This window comes from Clarias gariepinus, chromosome 7 (genome assembly GCF_024256425.1).
Source record: "Clarias gariepinus isolate MV-2021 ecotype Netherlands chromosome 7, CGAR_prim_01v2, whole genome shotgun sequence".
In the NCBI taxonomy this organism is placed as follows: Eukaryota; Metazoa; Chordata; class Actinopteri; order Siluriformes; family Clariidae; genus Clarias; species Clarias gariepinus.
Window position 1 is genome coordinate 34,254,681 of NC_071106.1, and position 23,423 is coordinate 34,278,103.

The window sequence follows — 23,423 nt, forward strand, 5'->3', positions numbered from 1 at the left end:
CTATCCTATTTGATGCATCCTTGATCCCGCATCCTTCAGCACATGACCCAAAAATCACAAATCCAATCCTCGATCACTAAAGTACCAAATTTTAAAACATCCTGAGAGGAAAGCAAAGGTTAGATCGAATATACATGTGAAGCACATGTTATACATGATACTTTTTAAACTTGATGTGAATGTGTGGTATAAATGCTCTACTTCTTGACAAATAAAGGATTCAATAAAGGGAACCAAAGACACAAAATTAAACAAAAGGAAGACTGATGCTACGTGATGAGCAGTATCTTGTTTAGGGTCAAACAGCAACACTTCAGCATGTGACTTGGGCATGGAATGATTGGATTAAAGATACTGGTTGTGCGCAATCACCGCTGCAAATTAAATAAAGTGATTTAAAAGGGAGGCTTCAGGAAGCAAGCTTGTCTCGTTTTACTTTAGTAAGTTTCCCTAATTAATTCCAGCCATTTCCTTTTTTTTTACTTTTTCTGAAGGAATATCTAAAACATGAGGACAGTAAATAAGGAAAAGTGCAATTACAGAAATAAAAAGGTTTCAACGCAGTGATCTCTTAAAATGAGACCCTACTGCCACCTGGTGGATGAAAATACAATATAGAGAAAGGAAATAAAGTGGGGGAGGGGGCATTTCTTAAAATTCTTTATTCATAAACTTGATGCAAGTTTACAAATTGTATGTACAAGGTCAAAATTACACGATGGAAAACAAACAAACGAAAAAAAAAAAATTAAATCAATGCATGCTAACAGTGCATAACCCCTTCCTTCCCCAGCATAAACCAACCAGAACTGCTCAGAGCGTTTAAGATTCAAATCACTACAAGACTTGCACTTAACGATAAGGTAAATCAATCTCTCTGGGCGTTTGTATACCTTTCTCCATATATTCTTCATGAGACATTGGGGTTAAATAACACGGTTCTGTAACAAAATGCCCTGTTCATACTGTAGTATGATTCCCTCGTGGCCTCTTTATCTTAACTGTTGGAGAGCACACATGCAGTTCGATTTGATGTTTTAAAGCAAACGAGAGGCTTCCAGGAGTTTGGGTCAGTTGTCAAATAAAAGAAGCTCCAACAGCTTTAGCTGTATTGAGGCTTTATTGTTTTCACATCACCTGCTGCTCTCGATCTCGCCGACACACCCAGGGAACAGGAGCAAACATGCCCGAGAGACTGCGGCGAGACGTTACAACCCAATCCACCGTTCAACAAAAAACATTGTGTAGAGCCACAAAACGTTTGCTTTGCTAAACACAGTGTAGGCATCTGCTTTTCCCAGGATTATTCACAACACGAGTGCCAAACTAACGCTGAAGATATACGAGCGTGCTCTTGCTTATAATAAAACCACTAAAGCGCTGGGAAAGAATCAGATTTAAAATAGCGGGGAGGAAAAATCTAACAAAAAAAAAAACAAAAAAACAAGTTGGACTTTATTATAAGGGGTTGCCAGATCTTTAGCTTCTATATCGAGGCTTCACTCTCCTAAATATAAAACAATCATGCAAGATGTGAAAGAAAATTCCACCCTGAAACACATAAAACGAGTTTTTATTAAAATACTCTAAGAGTCAGGTGCTTATTACTGGTGTGCTTTTTATTTACTAATTTTTTCTTTCTTATTCCGGTCAGTGGTTGTCTACTGCTGCGCTGATCTCATTGTTGCGTCTCCATTGTAAATCGACAAGCAAAAAAAAAAAGGTTCACTTTCTTACTCACCATTTTTCAGCAAATCAGACTATTGAGAAATCCAGTGTAGAATTAATAAAAAAATTTGTGCAAATGGTTGATGCAAAAGTTCCCAAATGCAAAAAACAAAACCAAAAAAAACAACAGCTAATATGATTATTGAATCCTTGTGACACGGCTCTAAGAATTACTGATCTATGAAACGACGAAGTTCAAAGTTTGAAAGCTGTAGAATCTCATCAGTTTGAGAGATTTTTCTTTTTGGACAGAGACGAAAGCGCGGCCACATGGCTCTTGTAAGGTGAAATGAGAGGATAAACCCCCAAAGCACCATTGTCAACACCGTAGAAGGTCACTGTGGGTCATAAATTGTTAAAGTGTGCAACATGCCATCGAAAGATGTGTAATCTAAAATCATTAGAATTTGACTAGAATATAAACCATGGACAAATTTAAGAATCACAAAGTTAATTCAAAAGTCATTCAGGGTGGATTTTTCCTTAAATACAGACAACACATTATCCCCTTACCATTTTAGATTGCTGCAGAAATCATTAACATCACATCCTCCCTTTTTTGACCCAAAAATTTAATTTGAGACGCCACCGATCAACAGTAACAATAAGCTATTTAAAGGTGCATGTGAATAATAACTGAACGACAATGACAATAATATGGAAGGCATTTAAAACAGAAAAGGATGAAAATTGCCCAATTGGATCAACATTTCTGGTCAAGGAGGAGACCCTTTAAAGAAAAGAAAAAAAAAAAAAAAAAAAAAAACTTATGCAGACATAATGAAGGCTCGGGTCATGAACCAACTGACTGTGTGTAGATTAGGAAGCTGATCAGAAGAAAGATTTGAGGCCAAGCTGTAATCTAGGCACATCTACACTGTGTACAGCGATGTTAGAAAGGGAATCTTTTTTTTTTTTTCTTTCCTTTTTTTTTTTAAGGCAATAATGGTCATGTTACAGATTGAACAGGGCATCATAAATAACTCTCATCATTTGGTGGCTTTAGTTAATAAACGCTGCATAATTGTACTGACTGCTTAACACTTCGACCTTGCTATGTGCCAGATTTTACATGAAACAAAAAAAAAAAAAAAAAAAAAAAAAAGGGTTTACATAACGGCGTCAATGTCAATGTAATAAACACAGCAGGAATCACACTGGTTAAAGAGGAATGGTCAACAATTGCAGTTAGACAGCGAAAGCCACACATCACTTCTCATAAGGGGAGAAAAAACAAAAGAAAATAAACAAACAAAAAAAAAAAAACAGCAGTAGTCATCATAATGTGTACATAAAACATGTTTAAAATATTCCTTTTTGTCAAAATGAAGATATCCATTAAGTAATTTATCCTTGTTCTGTTTGCGAGATAAATCTTCAAGGATGACAATGCACAGCCACGCAGGCATGTTTTTAAGTTTGAAATTCAAAAGTTCAATCTCTGCGTATTTTTGTCTTTTAGAAGTTTACTTGCAGGTGAAAATCCTTTCGATGACTTTACAGTGAACGTGTCAGACTTTCCAAAGGGGGCGAAAAAAAAGCTCAGGAGAGACTGACAGGATGGAGTCGTGATGAAATTGAACCTCCATCGCTTTATTTATTTAAAAAAAGGGAAAAAAAAAAGTGGATTCTTCATGACGCATCAATCGCTTGAGTCTCATCCAGGCAAACCTAATGTCTCCCCCTAGTCTCCTTCTCCATTATGTTCAGGTTTGAAAAGTCTTAAAGTAATAAGGGAGGCTTGGGTGAGCGCTGATGTCCAAAAGTTTGTTATTTATTAGAAACCTTGGCATTGATGCGCAGGATGACTCCGGTCGTAAGACGTCTGTCCGTGAAGCGGCAGCTCATGGGGCATCGCTCAAAAAAAACTCTGCCGTGTCAAATTTTGCTCTGCCAACCAAAACAGCCAAAGAGAAAGCAGGAAGAGCGGAGAACTAGCGGGACAGAATGAGCGGTGACGCGTAGTACAGGGGATGCGCTAAGAGGAGTATGCTTTACCCGTTAACTCTCCAAGCTGGCTTGGTTCACAAGTCTTTAATCCAGACGTGATGAATCTCCGACTAGCAAGGCGATGAAAGGGTGAAAAACAACAACAAAACAAAAAAAAAAGATAGAAAGGGGAGGGGAAAAACATGAAAGAAAAACAGCTGTTGACTCCAATGTAGTCTGTCCTTGCTTTGAATGAACAGATGTTTTTCCGTCTTATCCGTCTTCTTTGGGTGGTGTGTACCAGCCTGCAAGGATCAAAGTCATACAAACGACATTGAGAAACTAAACAAACTGGTCTGGAAACGTTCAAGACAAAGAGAAACATTAGAACATATCTACATCAAAACAATGTCTGCCTGTAATGTGCAAACAAAATATGACAAGCGCGCTCAAAATCCCGCATGGCAATGTACAGGCAGATTATACACTCTGAAGCAGTTATAAGAAACCCTTAGAAGCAAGAGCTACGTAAAGCGCAATATAGTCTATCCTAAATCCTAATTCACTGCTGCATATACATGGCTGCACTACAAGACGTCATGAAACGCACCTAAAGTACGAGTATTTTTTTTTTTTTCTTGTACTTGAGGAAACTCATGCTGAAATTATGAATTTTTACCCAAGAGGAGCATTAATTTAATTACTCTTTCCATGCTGTTGGCTCCTGTTGGCTGGTAGAAACCAAATTCATGTTTCAGATGTAATAAATTAATAAACAGAAATAAAGTATTTGCACCTTGCACAAATATTAATTAGACCTGAATCATAGCGAGTATTCAAGGCTGCTTTGGGTATCATATGTAAGGTGTAAAAGTGCACAATGAACTCAACATTTAAAATCATCATCATCTTGGTTTGTAATATTTTCTTAAATGTGGGAAGTAACTTTACGTTCCCTGCTTGGTGTCACTAAAATACAGTAAACAAACCATTTCATCCAAAGCAAATGGACGACACTAAAATAATAACTGCTTTAACAATTTTAAGACATTCACAACTAATACTAATTTGATCATCCTGCTCAGCCTAACAGAAAACATATTACAGAAAAACCACACACACTTCAAATTACATTACAGGATTTATATTCTAACACACTGCTTACACTCATCTGAACCTGAAGGAGACAGAGTAACATCTGATTCAAATCACATAAAAGCAACAAGTTACCGTTCTTTTCATGGATCTGCACCAGTGATTTGTATGACTGCTGTGCTCTGGCAAGATTGTATTGGTTCTAGGAGGAAAAACAGACACTGGATCAAAATGACATCACAGGAAATAGAAGAAATAAACAAGTAATTCAGAAAAAAAAAACTACCAAACAAAAAACATTCTATGTGACTAGAAAGATTTTCCCTAAATGTTTACTTTCCATGACATTTGAGCTCTGTATTTAATTTGGGATTAAACACTTCATGACGTGCTGTTATAGGAAATTAATCAATAAAATTTTATTTGTATAGCGCTTTTAACAATTGACATTGTCGCAAAGCAGCTTTACACAATCAAAGAATTATTTAAGTGTGTATGAGATGCGATTGTGTATTATTCAAAATTATAAGCCTGTCCCTGATGAGCAAGCCAAGCAATGGCGACAGTGGCAAGGAAAAACTCCCTAAGACGGAAATAGGAAGAAACCTTGAGAGAAACCAGACTCAACAGGGAACCCATCATTATTTGGGTGAAAAAACGGACTGCAGGGATTGATCTGCATCTCACTGTGTGAGACTGGAAGTTCAGTATAACAGGAGATTTGTTCAAGTTAAAATGGAGTCTGGTTTGTTATTGGAGGCTCAGGTAGACTGTAGGGAATTAGTCCTGAACTATCGAGTCCTCAGAAAATAGCCATTTGTAGATAGAATCATCCACAGTCACCACACGCATCCCAGGCAGACCACACAGGGCATCCATGCAACGAGATCTCCAACCAGAAGGGGGACACCAGGACGAGTCACACAGCTTCAATCAACAATTAAGCAGACTATGTGAAGTGGAGTTACTGCCACCACCCTGAAGTTGATGGCTTTCCAATAACACCACATCTTTAATTCCATCTTTTAAACCAAAGCAATTTGACAATTAATAACAGATTTTCTTTTTTATAAAAAAAAAACAATTAAATATAGATTTGGAATGTCCAACACATTATTAAAACCTGAAAGAACAGCGCTAAACTTTCAAACCTGTAGATGGAATATAGTCTAAATAAATCATTTAATTTTAATTTTTAAAGTTATGTTTAATAGTGAAAGTATTAAGAGCATTTCCATACACACAATGCAACAGGAACTTACAGGGTTAGGACTAAACAGCTGTGTGACCAGAAAAAGAATTATAATCATTAAAAAAAAAAAGCCTTCAATTTGGTAGGGAGCATAAAGGTTGGGGGGACTTTGGGGCACTGGACAAAGGTCATGTGGTCTGTTGAGTCCGGACTGGCCCTATTCCATAGCGATAAGTGCATCAGGGGAAGAAAATAATTGCACAAAGAAACGCATCCATCATACAAAATAGCCACTCAGCTGATGACCTAAAAAAGTTTTTCTTTCCTGATGGGATGCCCATATTTATAGACTTTAACTATGAAAAAGTGGCTCTGGGAGCACGAGGAATAATTTTTACACATGCATTGCTCATCACAATCAAAGCTTGAACAGAACTTTAGTGTGCGGCTCCCCCCCCCCTCCACCAGACAGTGTACATTTTAACCATTTATTGTTGTGGAAGTTTGTTCTAGCAGTGTAGCTGAACAATAAGCTCCAGACTTCAATATCTGTATGCGGTGAAATGTGAGATATAGCTACCTTATTGGCTCCAAATTGCACTCTGGCTTTTCCTTTAACTAAAGTGGCATTAATCTGCATGATGACAGACTCGATGGAATAGGCACTGCTCCAGCCCTGTAGTAGACATGCAACAAATGATCAGCTCTCAGGTGAAGTGGTGACACTATCAGATGACATTGTTAAGTAAATCTAGTCATTAAGAAGGTAAATGAAACAGGCCTGTGAGGAAGGCAGTGCGATAAGGTACACAAACTCGGGTCAGGTAAAGGACATGAATCCCCCCTCTATGTGCAACAATGATAAGTGAAGCTGGAACTTTAAGGAATAACATACCTGCTTGGTGAGTAGTTCCATGCACAGGGCCCCTCCTCCAAGGACATAACTAAAGCAAAAGAAAAAAAAAAAAAAAACTAAGAAAACTCATACTTGATTCATGAGTTTACAGAGTTCACAGATGTGCATATAATATTACCACATGCCATACACTGCAAGATTAAAATATATTTTTTTTTAAACAAACCAATTTATACTAGTTGTACTTTAAGTCTTTCCTAAGACAGGAAAACCACACCTTTCCTTAACAGCAACACCCATGCCAACACAAGTTAAAATTATGTAAGTGAAAGACAATTGGAGTTCCTCACCCTCCAGACAGCACGGGAGAAACTACACGTACAAATGGTGGATCAAAGGGAAAGTTGTCCTGTGGAAAAAAAAAATATATATATACTTAGGTGTCTGTCCACAATTAACTGCATTAAGCCAGATGATCTAATGGTATTAAACTGAGGCTCTGGCAGCCTCACAGGAGGTCATAAGGCGCTTGCACCGAAGCGTTAACCGTCTGTCGGTGCACTTTTATGAGTTTAGTACTGTGTCTGTGATTGACAGATGAGAGATGACCCTCCCACCAAGAAAGCATAGCTACTTTTCTTCTTTTGGACCCACAAGGGGTGTAACAGCACATGATTTTTCTCATCAACTTGGCTCATAAAAACCAAAGGAACGGGCAGCAATTTTTTTTTTTATGCATCACTACTTACAATATGTAAATTACGGATATAGAATGTGAATTTCTATTTAAAACGGCCATTTCTAGCTTTCTATTAAAATTTTGCGTTACATTCTAAGTGGCCTTAATTTGCGAGGCACTACATTCGACATCTGTGCATTCGACAGAGAATGTGGAAAACAGTATTGCACCTATTGCATATCTTAATATTGCACATATTTTTATTGCACAGTGAGAAGAACATTTAACTTTTCGTGAGGCAGACCGCTCTGTAGCGCTGACCAGACGGCAAAGGTTCAAAAGTGATTTTCTAAGCCCTTTTTCTCACTCTGCTCTTAAAGAGTGAGCAGGGGAGCACCGATATCCTGTTTAGCAGTCTGAACCGTCCTTTGTAGTCTTGTATTGTGTTTTTTACTTTAACTGAACAAAATTTATAGATACGGTTGATTTTCTTTGTGTGCGTGTTAATGGCTTTTGGGGTTCAGTTACTTTAGACTAGTGAAGAACAGCAGCTAATAGAGAAATAGCAGAGAAACGGATCAGATGGTGAGTGGGTTGGAATCCTTGCAGTTTCGTGTTGTTCTGTTTTTGTTGTTGCTTTCTTCTCTGCACACACAGTGTACTGATGACTCTCGGTGAGTACAGAAAAAAAAGACTTACTTTGTAGGAGAAATTGAGAAGGATGTAATCCATGCCCTCCTTCTCTTTCAGCACTTGAAGGTCACTGTGCAGAGGGCTGTCTGGATCGACTCTGCTCGGATAGAAACGTAGCAAATGAGTGTCGCCCTCGCACAAAGATCATATTAAAACATGCTGAATGTGCAGAAAAAGATCCTCACGTTCTTAGTTTGACGTGCCACTCGTATAGGCTATCGTTAACGAGCTCCACGGAATAGATACCTGTAGGACAAAAGCAATACATAAGCTGCAGGTCTTCGTTGATCAGTACTCCTGTACACAGTCATCATCATAAAGGACTTGCCTGATTTATAACTCTGAGATCGATAAATCTCACGAAGCTCCTTCATTAGACGATCTGAGGCTTGGACGGAGCCCGAGACCGCTCCCTGCGACACAAAACACAGGCAGGGACATAGCGGAGTTAGAGCCACAGATCGGTTCATGGTGCGCTATTTAAAACAACCAGTAGAGGATTGTATTACACTTAGAGCTAAGCATCTTTTATCGATGAATCCGACCTTATGAGTTACTACGGCAATGCGCTCTTAGCGCTTTTCAACAAACCTGCTCCATGTAGGGCCTCATGTTGAACATAAGCTAGATCAGTTAAGCAAAAGAATAAACCATGACATCACAGGTTAAAAAAAAAAAATCCTACCAAACAAATTGCTGCAAATCCCACACACTTACTATTACCCATTATTACACAAAGCAAAATGCAGCCTTACTTAACCATCAGGAATATTAAAAACGACATATGGTAAGATGCGTGTATGGGAAATCCCTGATTGTTAAGTGGGTGGAGTTGAATACGAATACATTTTTATTTTCCATCTCCACCCATGTACATGAAACTCCACCTCCAAAACCTACTGTGGCTCATTATACTTAGCATGAATTCAGGACATGCACCAAAACTACAAACTGCTTTTTTTTCCTTTTTTTTTAGCTGTGTAATACTTTTTATTAGACAATAGCTTAAACTATTGGTTTACCTTATGTGTACTATTATACAACAGTTAGTTTCGACCAAGTAACAGAACTGAGATGCATCGCTCCATGTCACAAGTGTTCTAACAATTGTTAATTAACTGTCAGTTGCCACATGGCACAAGTAACACAAGGCTAAAACCCAAATTACTCTCCATTGGTCCTACTTGGTGTGTGGAACAAGAAACTGTACATTCAAGCTCACTATCTTTCCATTTATCGCTATTTGGGATTAACCCTGAAAGTTAATGTAGCTGATGTACTTAAGCGGAATAAGTGGTATAACAGAGAGAGAATTGTCCACCCCATCCATGGTTTATTCTCCTCACCTTCTGGCTACATGTAAGAATTTTAAACTTCTTTCACCCTTTTAACTATCGGTCACCACATGTGTGATGAAGCAAGAATAACTGGTTAAACAAGGGAACAAACCAATCAGTACAAGTGTTGTATAAAGCAATATCACACTCGAGGTTGTGCTGTCACCCTCTCTCTCTTTTGTGATATTGCTTAAATAAAAAAAATTAAAACAAGTGACCTACATAACTCTAAATTTCTTCTACCTTTTTAAAACAAACATAAAGAAGATGAAATCATCTATGCAAGAAATCTCACTCGTTAGATTCCATCGGTTCATTGTGACGTAAAAGAGCTAAAATGTTGACCAAAGCAGTGTAAAGGTTATTGTACAATCAACATGCCTGGACTTGTATTATAACTCAATAATTGGAGTTCATACAGCATTCAGATTCCAGGACCCATTGACTACAAACCACAAAACTAAATTTCTCTGCAGTTCTTTTTCAGTAAGCAAAAGATAATATATACTGCTAACCTGAATTTTACCCACGAGAAAAATCCGCTAGCACATGACGGTGGACAAACCAGCAAGAAAACAGTGAGGCGAGCGTGCATAAACGCCTACTTGATAAAAACCAGCTCTGCTAAAAAAAAAAAAAAAAATTTTTTTACTGGTCAAAGAAACCACAGTCCCACCCACATTTATTTTATAAACCCGAGGCTCCTGAACTCACAAAGCTATTTTTCACCTGGGTAAAGCTGGCATGAAGTGAAAGTAACCTTTCACATGCCACATCCTTTCCGAATAAATAAACTGGCTTTTCCACATAGTATTTTATTTATTTTTGCATTTTGACTGCCCTAACTTGATTGAGAAAAAAAAAATGCCTCATGCAATGTGCTTGCAAGAAGTCGTCAAAAATTATAAAAAAAAAATTTTTCAACTGTAATTCAAATGCACTCACATTTATATTTAACTTTTAATCAGCTACTCGTGTTCATTCCTAACCCATAATTACAGTAGAGTAACTGAGGAACATAAAATTTAGTCTCAGTCAAATAACTCCCACGGTCCTGTTTGCTGGTTAGAGCCTAAGAAAAAAAGCAGTTTATTATAGTTTATTTAATTTATATATTTTTGTTCCTTTACATAATCCACTATCTATTTCCTTCTGTGCAGCGTTGCAGATTTTATTATAACCGTAATTGCTTCTGCAATCGATTTTCATCGTGTGTCAATGTGTGAGAGATGCATGTGTAAATAAGCCTTAATTACTTCGGGCTAACCTAAATTGCAAGAATGGGTCACATCTTCATTTTGTCAGCAGAGTCTGTTGTGAACCATTGGGTCAAATTAAATGAGACTCTAAAAAGAGTCTGGATTATAAAAAAAAAAACTTTTTAAAAAACCTTTTAGTTATCTACTCATCTGGATTAAGTGCTCAGAAAGTGCATGAATGGCCTTCGTGTTATTCAGCATTATTTAATTAAATATTGCTATAATATTCACAGTAAAAATGTTTAGCATGATACATTGCAGTTTAAATATAAACAGTCTGCTCTTTTTTTTTTTTGCTTAAAGGCATGACAAAGAGCACACGCTCCATTTTCCATGCATGTTTGACTCGGCCTGCAAAAAAAATGCACTGTTAAATAAAGAAACAGTTCAATATTGTTACTAAATGAAATGTGCTGGGGAAGGAAATCGATGTTAAGGAAAATCCATTCTAGATGTTGGCAACGTCTGCTATAGCTATTGTGAACATGCTTTTAACATAAATCTCAGTATCAGAATCAGCATCGCTGGACTTGCTATACAATACATCACAAACATGCCACAGTTTAATATCCCCGTTAACCCGCAAAGCAGGAAAAAAAAAAGGTCACCTTACCGAATGAGCACTTACGTTCAAGTGGTCCTGCCTCTGGTTTTTGCGAATCTTCTCGAGGATAGCCAGGTTCTCTTTCTCTATGCCGTCATCCTCGGACTTCTTTCCGTCTACCGGCTCCTCCTCTTTCATCTCGTAGTGATCGAGCTCCTCTATGTCCTAATGAGACACACACATACACACCAAACTGAGCTCAATACTCTGAACAGGAACAACTATCCTGCCCAAGCATCCTGTGCCATCACCACCCGTGTACACCAGAAAGACAGCGGGCACATGCATTTAAAGGGGATATCTCAATAACATTATTAACATTTTAGAAAAGGGGGAATTTTATGTTTAGACCTTGAAAAAGCTCCAGATGCTGTGAAAAAGCATAACACTATGACGTCACTCAATGTAATGTCCCGCAGAAAATTATCAACCACTTTTTAGCTTTAAAGTCATTGTCACAGCTGACCTGTTTGACAAATCAAAAATCGCTCGTTTCGCATGCATGTACGAGTTATGCAGCAAAATCTCGTGTGAGGGCTCCAAGCCACACCCAGAGCACAAAGATTCTCAGGCATCCTTATGGCAGGAGATTTCAACCTGTCCGCCAATTTTCATGAGTTTTTGAGCATGTTAAGCCAGATTTAGTAAAAAAATAGGGCCCTTTACATACTATCACAACATAGGGCTGATGTCATAGTGCTTAGGCCCTAATAACAGCCAGATATTAAGTGACCTTTAAGTGTGATACAACCTACACCAAAGTTCCAAATTTAGCACATATTTCTTAACCGCCAGTCAAACACATCAACAATCAAGTAATCACTAATAATGAACAATAACCAAACATTCACTTACTTCTCCATTTATGTTTTAATAAGAGGAGCCCGCCAATAAGTTTACATGGAATTTAATTGCACACTCATAAGCGCGATTTAAAAAATGTACAACGCCATCTGTTGAATCTTGGAATTAACTACAACTTTTACTTGCTACTGTTGAGTTATCAGGGAATTCTGCTTCAGTCATTACACAACAATCGTTCAAAGGGAATTCAACTAGAGTGGTCTATAACCCTAAATGAAAAACCACAAAGAAAAAGGTGCATCACTACTTCTGATGAAAAGCTAATTTAAACTATTTTGTTGTTGCATTCGTTTGCATAACACATGCTATTTCACAAACTGTTTAAGCAAAGGTAATACACTGCATGATGTTACATTTTGTTTTTATGGATACATGGAACCTACACTTTGCTGGTTTGTTTGTATTATTGTTTGTTTATTGCCATATCAGTTTAACAGGCTATTTTATGACAGATACATATTAAACATTAAACTAATTTATATGAACAAATATAATATTATGTTCTAGATATAAGGGATTTAAAGGGTAGTGGGAAAAAAATTAAAATAATAATAATATAGTCAAACCTCGGATTATGAGTAACGCGGTTTGCGAGTGTTCCGCAAGACGAGTAAAGATTTTTCATCAATTTTAACCTGGAAAACAAGCAAGTCTTGGTTTATGAGTATCAAGTAACATGTGCTTCTTGTTTTGACGCCGAGCGTTACGTGAGCCAACGGTTTTGCTCTCTTGCGCTGCAGAATTGTGGGGAATCCCCTACCCTGCTGGGTCTTATTGCGCGTCTCTTACTGGTATAATTAAACATATGTGCACGTTTGTGTACTCTTTACTATAACACTGTCCACGCTCGTGTGTAAAACATATTTCATGTCTGTATGCGCGTGTAGAGCAAACGCAAGTCTCAGAGAGGTTAAATTTTTTTTTCTTCTCTCTCTGTATCAGCCTGCTCTTTGTGTTTGTGCGCGCATGTCATTGGACACAGCGCTGATGCGTTGCTGACTGCAGACTCTCAACTTGTTATGCACCGAACCTATACTGTTACCTCATAGTGACTCAGGGGTAGAGACTGTGGGGTGGTGATTCTCTGTCACAGACGGTGCTTGTACGTTGAGTCTGTACTTTTGCCACACTAATGACTGTGAGATGATGGATACAGTGATGTCATACTCTGATCGTGCTACAGTTGTTCCTCGCCGATTGATTTCAGCTCCACAATTTAACTTATTTTAGCTTCACAGTGCTCGTGACATTGTTCACATAGAATTTAATTGCACACTCAAGCTTGCTTTAAAAAAAGGGAATAAAAAAAGCGGCATTTGTTGAATTTTGCAATTGACTAAAATTGTGTTACAGTGAATGGCGTGAAACAAAGATTAAATATCGCGTTTATTAAGTATTTCAGTTGCATGCTCATATGTACAGTGCCATCTGTTGAATTTAGAGACGAACTAATGATTTTTGTTCTACATTTCAAAGTAATGCAAATTGGTGGTACTGGAGTTTGAATCAGGGACCTTCTGATCCAGCACCTTAATCACTGAGCTACCCCCGTTTTCCATTGCACTGCTTGATTTGTTTTTGCCCGCCACAATATCAACACTGACCTTGACAAAATTTTTTTTTAGATCCTATTACTTGAACGGTTAAAATCCCATTTAATTTCAGACAGAGCATTGATTCGCCCAGCCCCTATCTGACACGCACACAGACCCTTCAGTGAATAGCTGTGATTTGTACAAACAAAAATCAACTACCACACCTTTAAATATGCTTTACACAAGATTACACAGGAAGTCAATTTTCCAAATGAGTTTTCTCATTCACTTTACAGACCTTTGCCTTTGTTTTGTTTTTGTATTCTATATACCTTTCCAGGTATTTGTACAAATTCTATTCAAATTATCTTTTTGATAGATAGTACCTTTTTTTTAATTAAAATAAAATGGTACCTCTCCCATGTCCTCTTCCTCTTCTTCCTCTGAAGTTACTTCATCTGTAGTACCATGCTGCATAAATAAACAAAAATAAATTTAACCAAGACAAAGACAAACCCAAGAGCCACTTTAATCTGTCAGATTCTTAGTCAGACTTGTGTACCTTTCTTTCTTGGTTGACCGGGCCAGTGGGAAGAGGCTGATCCAGCATCTCCACATCGGGATGCTGAGGTAGATTATACAGCCTACACAGGTCACAGATCAGCCTCTTCAGCTGCTGCAGGAGCTGACATGCACAAAAAGATACAATTCACCCTGACTGTTAGTCAAAAAAATAAAAAAACAGTCACGATGCCTTATGTACTAAATAAAACAAGCTGTTATTGGAAAATGAAAGAAAAAAAAAACATCATTGTAACAATCATTAGTCTTAGCAGAATTGCACCAAGACACACCGAGCGTTCATTCGAACAAGAAACACTATCTGTCGGAAATACGCCGAGATTATAACCGAGTTCTGAAGCGGTCGAAATAGCTTCTCAGTTTTTTGGCTCTTAAACAGAATTAAAAACACAAACTCTAAAAATGTGGGGGGTTTAAATTGTCACAAAAGAGTCTGATTGCAACAACATTTGCTAGTTTTGGTCTCTTGTAATCTTCCTGTTTAGTTCACACACTTATTTCTCACAGCTTGGCATCATACTGTGTGTTATGAGTGTAGCCCCGGGAAACTGAATACTGAATCAGTTAGCAAATTCGTGGTTACAGTCACAGTGCCAGGTCAGGCTGTGGTGTGGTTCGGCCTGGTGTTCACGTATTAATCAGAAAACCACACACACTTTGGGGGGGGGGGGGGGTATTTTTTCCTGTTTTCAAAGCCAGCGATCAAATTTACAGCTTTGCTTTGTTGTAAATTTACTCACTTACACACACGGTGTAAAAATGTTTTAAAACTACAAACTTGTGCTTGATTTCCACTAATGCCATCTAGTTTCCTTTGTACTCACGTGCGTTCGCTGACTCAAATTCCCCAACAGTGTTTGCAGCACAGCTGATTTACATTTAGTGACATCCACAAAACTAAATTAATGAAAAAGCTCAAAGAACTGAAAATTATCTTCCAGTAATGTAGCTCTTCGCTCACAACGCGCAACTCTTAACGTGTCGTCTTTTTATAGGGGGCCATCACATTTTGCTGAGGATATCTTGGCTCATTAAATACAAATGTATGAAAAAATCAAGGCTGGATACAATTTTTTATATTTTTTAACAAATATGACACTGATTGCACATTGTGTTCCTGAAAAAGTAAATACATGATTAACGTATGAACACTAACATTTGCTAGCCTGTTGTTAACATAACATGAAGCATCCATGTGCACATGTGGACATAAATCCTGACCACATTTCTTTTTGGGTGTGTAACTACTTCTGAGAGTGATTTACGACTAATTTAATCCACATCCAGTGTGTTAATTAAGGGCATTGATTTTAAGCCCCCACAGATGATAAAACAAACCAGTCTGAACTCAGCATTAGAGCTGTGAATCATAGCTAGACTGTGGATTTGATTTTAATCTTGGGGTCTGGATTTTCGTTTCCGTTTGATTTCTTAGCACTGGTGTTTACAATAGATGGTGGAAAAATGCATTTCAGTGAAGTATTGCAATTCTTTTTGTGTGACATCACCAAATAGACTGCAAAATCTGTTTATATAAAAAAAAATAAATAAATAAATAAATCATTTTATGTTTGCATTTTAGGTGGGTAATAATTTGTAGTTCGTCTTAAACACTATAGGTGGTGCTCTAAACTATTTACAAATTGGCACAGCATCTTGGTAATAGGACCAAATTATTATAAATGTATTTAAAATTCTAATAAAACCTAAAAATAATTATACCCAATAAAAAAATGTTTTATTTAAAAAAAATTATATATATATATATATATATATATATATATATATATATATATATATATATCACCAATATATATATATATATATATATATATATATATATATATATATGACACACACACACACACACACACACACCACAATCATGATGCTAATCTAATTGACCCCTAGGTATCATTATAACATCTACCAGGTCATCGCTGGCAATACCAATCCATTCCAACAGCTGCATTTATTTGCAAGAACAATACTAAGAAACTTATTTGGTAAATATTAAAATGCTCTGTAACTTGTCTGTAAATGTGGTTTTATACATTTTTTCCCTTGCCAATCTTCTGTTTAACACTCCAAGCCTGTATTTCTACAACCTTCGATAAATTTAAAAGATGGAAGACGCCAGGCAAAACACATTCATTTTCGAAAAATACAAACGGTTTTCATTTTCTGCAAAAGGTGTGGTATATTATTGAGAAACTCATGAATCTAAAATGATTTGATCGACTAAATCAACAAACAAAAGCTCAATTAACTCGCATAATCAATTTAAACGCACAGCTCTGGGCATCATCATGGGGACCTGCTACCTTTTGAAACCTAAGAGTGGAATTAAAATAATAATAAAAAAATCAAAACTTGCACAGAAGTCTCTCTCAGGAGGAGAATCATTCTGAAACTAAAGCGGCAACTTTCCAGTGACGTCGGCTCACGCCTGACCCTGCACTCTGACACCAGAAAAAACATCTCCCCTTACTGTACGTTTATATGCAACAATAAATCAAAGACTCTTACCAGCGTATTGCCTTTTCTTACATCCTCCAGACGTTCCAATATTTGGGTCAGACTTGGGTCATCGGAGTCCACAAACCATAACGGAGGCGTTGATGGATAGGATTCCTGCCAAACAGATTAGAGATTAGTACCGCACAACATCTTAAAAATAAGAACAATAATATGTTCAGTTTCGCATTCAATTATTCTACAGAATCTTAACTAAATTAACAATAACACCTAAAATCAGATATACATTATACAGTAATGTAAAAAAGTCTTAAGACACCGCTCATTTCTACTTATTTAATTAAATGACATAAATTAGACTAATGAAAAGGGAACAGACTGCAAAGTCTCTAAAGAAACAGTTTAAACAATTGGTCGGTTACACAACACTCTCAGCAGCAACCTTATTTCCACTCTCGTCCGCTCCAATTACTCAGAATGATCAGCATACTAATCACCGGTGTGATTACTGCTCAGATATAGTGACAGCCATAAAAGTCCTGGAGAACTATGCCTCAAGACTAAAACAAATAATTTTGAAGGCAAAAGACTTTGAACCTGGCAAATGACAAGTAACATCACTTTTACTGAACATTTTCATTTGAGCACTTAACACTGTCAGTTTAGCTATTTTACCTGCCCTTACTTCAGACTGCTGTGGATATGTTTGCTTTAACAACTCCGTTCCACATGCTTTAATTAGCACCACTGTTTCGAAACATATTTCGAAACTGGTTTTAAACTCCCCACAGAAAGAATAAACATACAATGATTTATCCATTCATCTTTGAAGACTCAGTTTTCAAAAGTTACATATGTATTTTGAAGTAAGCCATGCTGTGTCACGCGTTTGTTTGTGTGTATTTATGGTAAACTATCGCACCGACTGGCACTGTTGACTCACACACATAGCCACGCCCACTTTGAGAGCAAAAAGTTATATTCGTCTGATAAAGCAATAACTGCTTTAAGGTTGTCTGGCACAAAACTGCTCATAAATTCACTTAAACTCAACATTTTGAATTTATTTATGGCGCAGATTTAACTCTGGACATATACTGAAGGACTGGAAAAGTTTCATTAAATTCTGTCCAGCCAGTACTGTGTAATGCTGTGTCAAAATTAGCTAGACAGATGTACAGAAATACCGAGAGAAATTTCTGAGACTGGTTTCGGGTTCTCCATTGTATTAAAACGTAAAGATATCATACAAAGAGCGGATTCTGACCAACGTACAGACAGAACCTCTTATTTTTATAGATTAAATCTATAACCCTAACCATAGAGTTGACCTTGAGAAAGTAAACACGCAAGTCCATGACCACTATTATTTCTTAGCTCACTTTTTGCTAACATTATGCACACTTTTATAGAGGCATCTAAGTAAACATAATTTTGAGTTCAGACATCCCACATTCGAGTCCCTTTTGCATAAGGTTGTATATTTAAAAAAAAAAAAAAAAAAAAAAAAAAAAAACATGGATAAAGATACCTGCTGATGGCTACAATCGAGAGAATTCCTAACCCAACAATACAATGCTATATCATAAAATGTATATTTACGTTCAAACACTGACTCCAAAGTTTGTAACAGATAAAAATAATCAAATTATTCTTTTTTTCCCATTCATTCCTCATTAGTCATTCAGTTGCCCTTAAATTAAACAAAAACAATTTACTAAACCTGTGTGACTGGTCTGTTGTTGCTATGTGGTAATATTTATACACCTGGGGAGTGCTGGTGTAGGAAAATAAACAACAGTGATTCAAAATTAGTTACCACCCAGAAACTCATCCCTTTTCAATAATAATGTAAAATACATCACTTCCATCGATTACAACAGCTACACGCTGCAAGTGTATAAAGTTACGACATTTGACAAGAGGCCTCATGATGCATCTCATTACAGAGATGGGAAAACTTCTGCACTTAAAAAAAAGTTTCAAACTACAAGAAACAACCTTATTCGATGTCTGGTCAAATTATTTATTTTGTTTATCTGCCTTTAGTTTTCATTAGTATGTACAACGTAGTGACCAGCTCATGTGCGAAGTTGATTCCCATGTTCCAGAAACACTGTTTCACAATTTGAGTCCTAGAATATGCCTGCATCATCATATAAGAAAATACTTGATGTGGTAACTTGGTCATTTAGTACATTCAGGTCATCAGCTGACTTTATTTTATTGCCACATAATGTTGCTGTGTCTAGAACAGAGTAATTGAAGCAACCTCAGATCATAACACTACCTCCAGAGGCTTGTACAGTGGACACTATGATGGGTGCACCGCTTCACGCTCTTCCCTTCTTAACCTGGAAAAACTTATCATTCTAAAAGATTGGGAGGTCTAATCTTTATACTCCCTAGGTAATTTAAATCTTTTTCTGATTAGACTCACTATTGAGAGTTTATTTTTAATGGGCACACACTTTTACTCCCAATCCACCAAGTTGTATGGCTCAGTGTGTTAAGGCTGATCGAAAGGCCATTGGTTTAAGCCCCAGCACTGCAAGGTTACCGCTGTTAGGCCCCCGAGTAAGGCCCTTATTCCTATTTGCTTCAGGGGCGCCATAAAATGGCCGATCCTGCGCTCTGACCCGAGTCTACTAACAAAGCTGGTATATGCAAAGAACAAAGAATTTCACTTGTGCAGTAATGAAAATGTGACGAAGAACTGATCTTGGAACATGACATCACAATGTGTGTGAAAACCATTTAATTGATCTCCAAATCACTTAATTATGTATTTGAGAGGTCTTAACCCACCTCTGATTTATTATTATTATTTTTTTGGCCAGGTAGTTTATGTTACATGATCACACAACCACGCTACATGGTCAGAAAGAGCTCTCCTTTTCTTTTAGTTTTTAAACACCCACATCCCTGCACCTTGATGATCTAGAGCTTCTCCAAAAGAGGCCAGGGAAATGGGTCATTTTAGCTGACAATGGAACTCAATATTTCCTCCACAGATCTTTACATTTTTACTCAATCATTCTCAAACTCTGCAGCTCTTTATTTATTGCAGACTTTAACCTAAAGGACAATAATTGTGCTTTGTTTACATAAGGTGAATGTGTTGGACTATATGTATGAACTGTACTGAAGTGCCTGTTTCATAAGGCAAATATGTCCAAAATTTTGGGACATTTTTGGAACTTTCAGGAATTGATTTACTTACTTTGGAAACATTGGATACCTGTAGTATATTGCTTGGCACTGCTTATGATTTAAAAATAGGTTTTTATATATATATATATATATATATATTTTTTTTTTTTTCCAGCAGACTTGGGGCACAAGGCGGGATATACCCTGAACGGAGGTTTTCCTGAAAAATTCACATGTAATGGTAGCACGTGGGCGTCGGGATCCGCACGCAGACGAAGCCACTCTAAAAATAAATAATTTGCAGCACAATGGCTAGTGGGTAGCACTGCCACCTTGCATCTCCAGGGTCGAGGGTTCAATGCCCACCTCGGTGTCTGTGTGCACGGAGTTTGCCATGTTTTCCCCGTGCTTGGTGGGTTTCCTCAGGGTAATCCGGTTTTCTCCCACTGTCCAAAGGCATGCAGATTAGTGTGATTTGTGGTTCTAAACTGCCTGTAGTGTAAATGAGCATGAAAAATAGCGTGTGCCCCCACACCCTGCAACGGATTGGCACCCTGTCCAGGGTGTACCCCGTCTCCTGCCCCAAGTCTTCTGAATTAGGTTTCACACCCCATGACACTGTGCAAAAAGTAAGGCAACAGACAAGGATAATTTATATGTATATATATTTTTTACTTAGAGCTCTAAAGTCGATTGAACCAGTTCTACTATTCTAAAACGGTTTAATCTAGAAACTTCTCAGACACAGAACATTACTATTACACTCCTGACTGTTACAAAAACGCTTTGACAAAGAAGAATCCTTCCACGAGTGCTAATCATCTCCTCACAAAAACTTTACAATAATTACACATATATATATTTTTTTAAATAAGGCAATTAAGTACCTGTGCACGGCGTTACTATAGAAACGATATGGTATCAATTCAAGCGCTTTAACAGAGTATCATGTGGTGTGTAATTAGTAATTACCCCCCCCAACAGCAACTCAGTTATTCTAACTGCAAAAATACTGAAACGAGAAGTCAAATCAATCAAAAATTATGTAATATTAGCATTATTAGCATAACTAAAAAAACAAGAAAAAAAAGAAAGCCAACAACTAGCTAGGTTAGCAAAGCTGCTAACGCTAGCGACAACAAATTACGTCGCTAACCAACGCCATGAAACTAGCCAAACTGCTAAACGTTCCTTCTTTTAATTTAACAGAAAAAGCAAAATAAGTCTAGATTGCAAACAATCGACGCTTCTATGCTAATGACGTTATGTTAGACATGCTAAGCATGCTAACGTAATTTGTTTACGTTGCTATTTAAAACACGACATAAAGTGAGGGAATTTAATAATTTTATATTTGTTTCAGGATGGCAAATTACTCTATAGCTGGCGTTTTTACTGCTACCTAATACAATATTTTCCTTCGGGATCAATAAAGTCTTCGCTAACGTTAGCTTCTAGTCTGCTGCCCTGAAAGGCCGGACTACAAATGGCGTCCAGTTCCATATTTAGTGCACTCATTAGGGAGGTCAAGATAAGCTTTGTAGAGTGCGCCTAAACAGGGAACAGGGGGTAATTTGGGATGCGACCCAACTTTTCTTTTATGCGCCAGGAGGTTGGCGTTTCTTACCGTGATATTGCAGTGGATAATGAGAAGCTTCTCTCCGGTCACGTTAAACTGGCAACTCAGCTCATCAGGCTTCCAGTCGATGATCCTGAAGCGTTCGTGGTTTGTGTCGAAAATGGACTCGAGAAACTTCAGCTCGGCCTTCAGTCCCGAAACCGACATCTTGCGCTCATCTCCGGATAAAAAGCACTAGACTGGACCCGATGTAGTCACGTAACAGAAAGAAAAAACGAGCAAGACAGCAACAAATAAAGAAACACGCGTTATTTTAGCCTTGAAAGCTAACGATAGCTAACTTAGCTAGCAGGCTAATAACAACGCCTTCCTTGACTTGGTGCGTTCGGGTTTTTCCCCCTCAGTGTTTTTGTTGCTGTCACAGAACCAACAAACACCCAGTTTCTTGCTTATCAAAAACCCATTATGTGTCACCTAACCACTATCCCTTGCCTTTTACGCCCTGGTTGAATAAACTGTTAAAAAATATACCCCAACAGTGGCTCTCTCGCTGTGAGTCGTGGCGCTAAACGGAAGAAGATTCTTTCTGGGGTTTAAAGATGACCGTTCGTCTCGTGAACGCGCATTTCCCAGCGTACTCCGCGCGCCCATAGCGAAGGAAAGCCGAGGCCGCGATGCAAATCGCGCGCTTGTCAATACAAAGTACACTTCGTAGGGTATACAAGGCATTATTTCAGACCATATGTAGTGATTTCGTGTAGGGAGGAAGGAGCTATTGTGGATTCAGCCATGCATTACTGTCCTCTGTAGCGTCTAGCAAGTTATTCTGGTTTCCTTGTGACTTTAATCAGAAGTATTTGCCATGAAGAATAATTAATAGTATACATAATCCATAACCTTTTAACAAATAAAAATGTTATCTGTAGAATAAAATCAGCACACACTGGTCCTGGCTCTTTTGGCCCCTTAAATCCTAAAGGCCCTGTTCTCTTGCATTGACACCTAGCTGGCCACATTTTGGATCATGATGTCCAAGAAGTTCATCGGTGTGCAAACAAACAGTTCTGAAATCAGCTCTTGAGTCTCAACTGATTGAATCAGTTCAGCTATTCTAGAATTGTTCTTAGAACTGTTTAATCTAGACATTTCTCAAACCGAACTTTGTTACAAAACTGACACTGGAGACTCCTTTCACACGCACTATCACAATCATCACCATAGCAATAATTGCACTTATTTTTTTACTAGAGGGTACCTGCGGGGTAGATCCTGAGACCTGCATCCTATCATTACCTCTGAATGAAGTGTGCGGTCAACTCGCTGCCGCTCCTCACACTGCCCTAATGTTTTGTCAGCCCTTAAAACTTCCTGCCCACAGCATTGTTTTTTTTAGGTGGCATTTTTCTATAAAAAAAACTGCCTACTGTTACGTTTGGTAAAAACGTGACACTGCCTTCCGTACAGCACGCCTCATATATTGATGTAAAGATGATAAAGGCACAGCCTACTGTGACATTCAGTGAAGAATGCCTGTGAAACACGCCTGTGACAGAACTACCTGCACTCACACGCCTATGACAAAACTTCCTGCACTTACACGCCTATGATGAAACTTCCTGTGATCATAGTAAAGTTGATGATTACGCTGTCTACTGTAACATTCATTTAAGTACCAGTGCTTTATTACGGAAGTGGCTATTAAGGATTCAACAATGCCCTACTGAGCAAGTTATTCTGGATCCTTTATTACTTTAATCATGAGTATTTGCAACAAATAATAAATAGTAAATATAGTACATATATTTTACAAAAAAAAAAAAAAACAACAACAACGGGTTTCCCTTGAGCCCTAGAGGCACT

General features: G+C 37.7%; 1 protein-coding gene across 3 annotated transcripts; it reads right to left on the reverse strand.

Moving 5' to 3' along the window:
- Nucleotides 1-644: 644 nt before the first annotated feature.
- ube2q1 (ubiquitin-conjugating enzyme E2Q family member 1) lies at nt 645-22,952 on the reverse strand. 3 transcript variants are annotated; one of them, XM_053500445.1, is made up of 14 exons: nt 22,857-22,952; nt 21,612-21,802; nt 16,883-16,987; nt 14,334-14,456; nt 14,186-14,242; nt 11,382-11,537; nt 8,501-8,585; nt 8,358-8,418; nt 8,179-8,269; nt 7,151-7,209; nt 6,840-6,888; nt 6,525-6,620; nt 4,888-4,954; nt 645-3,962 (listed from the first exon to the last, which is right to left on the reverse strand). In XM_053500445.1, the coding sequence occupies exons 2-14, from the start codon at nt 21,768-21,770 to the stop codon at nt 3,931-3,933; spliced, it is 1,140 nt and encodes a 379-aa protein (XP_053356420.1). In that variant the 5' UTR covers nt 21,771-21,802; nt 22,857-22,952; the 3' UTR covers nt 645-3,930. The 3 variants fall into 3 exon arrangements, with proteins under 3 accessions (XP_053356420.1, XP_053356419.1, XP_053356421.1); XM_053500444.1 differs by lacking the exon at nt 22,857-22,952 and adding an exon at nt 22,095-22,178; XM_053500446.1 differs by lacking the exon at nt 22,857-22,952 and having other exon boundaries at nt 11,397-11,537; nt 21,612-22,167.
- Nucleotides 22,953-23,423: the final 471 nt, after the last annotated feature.

What these genes read in the sequence shown, in the direction of transcription:
- ube2q1 (XM_053500445.1), bottom strand. Translation starts at nt 21,770, where the DNA reads ATGTCGGTTTCGGGACTGAAGGCCGAGCTGAAGTTTCTCGAGTCCATT. An exon ending in TAAGAAAAGGCAATACGCTG is followed by an intron (nt 14,457 to 16,882) that starts GTAAGAGTCTTT and finishes TGTGCATGTCAG; the next exon opens with CTCCTGCAGCAGCTGAAGAG. An exon ending in TCTCCCGTGCTGTCTGGAGG is followed by an intron (nt 6,889 to 7,150) that starts GTGAGGAACTCC and finishes CTTTTGCTTTAG; the next exon opens with TTATGTCCTTGGAGGAGGGG.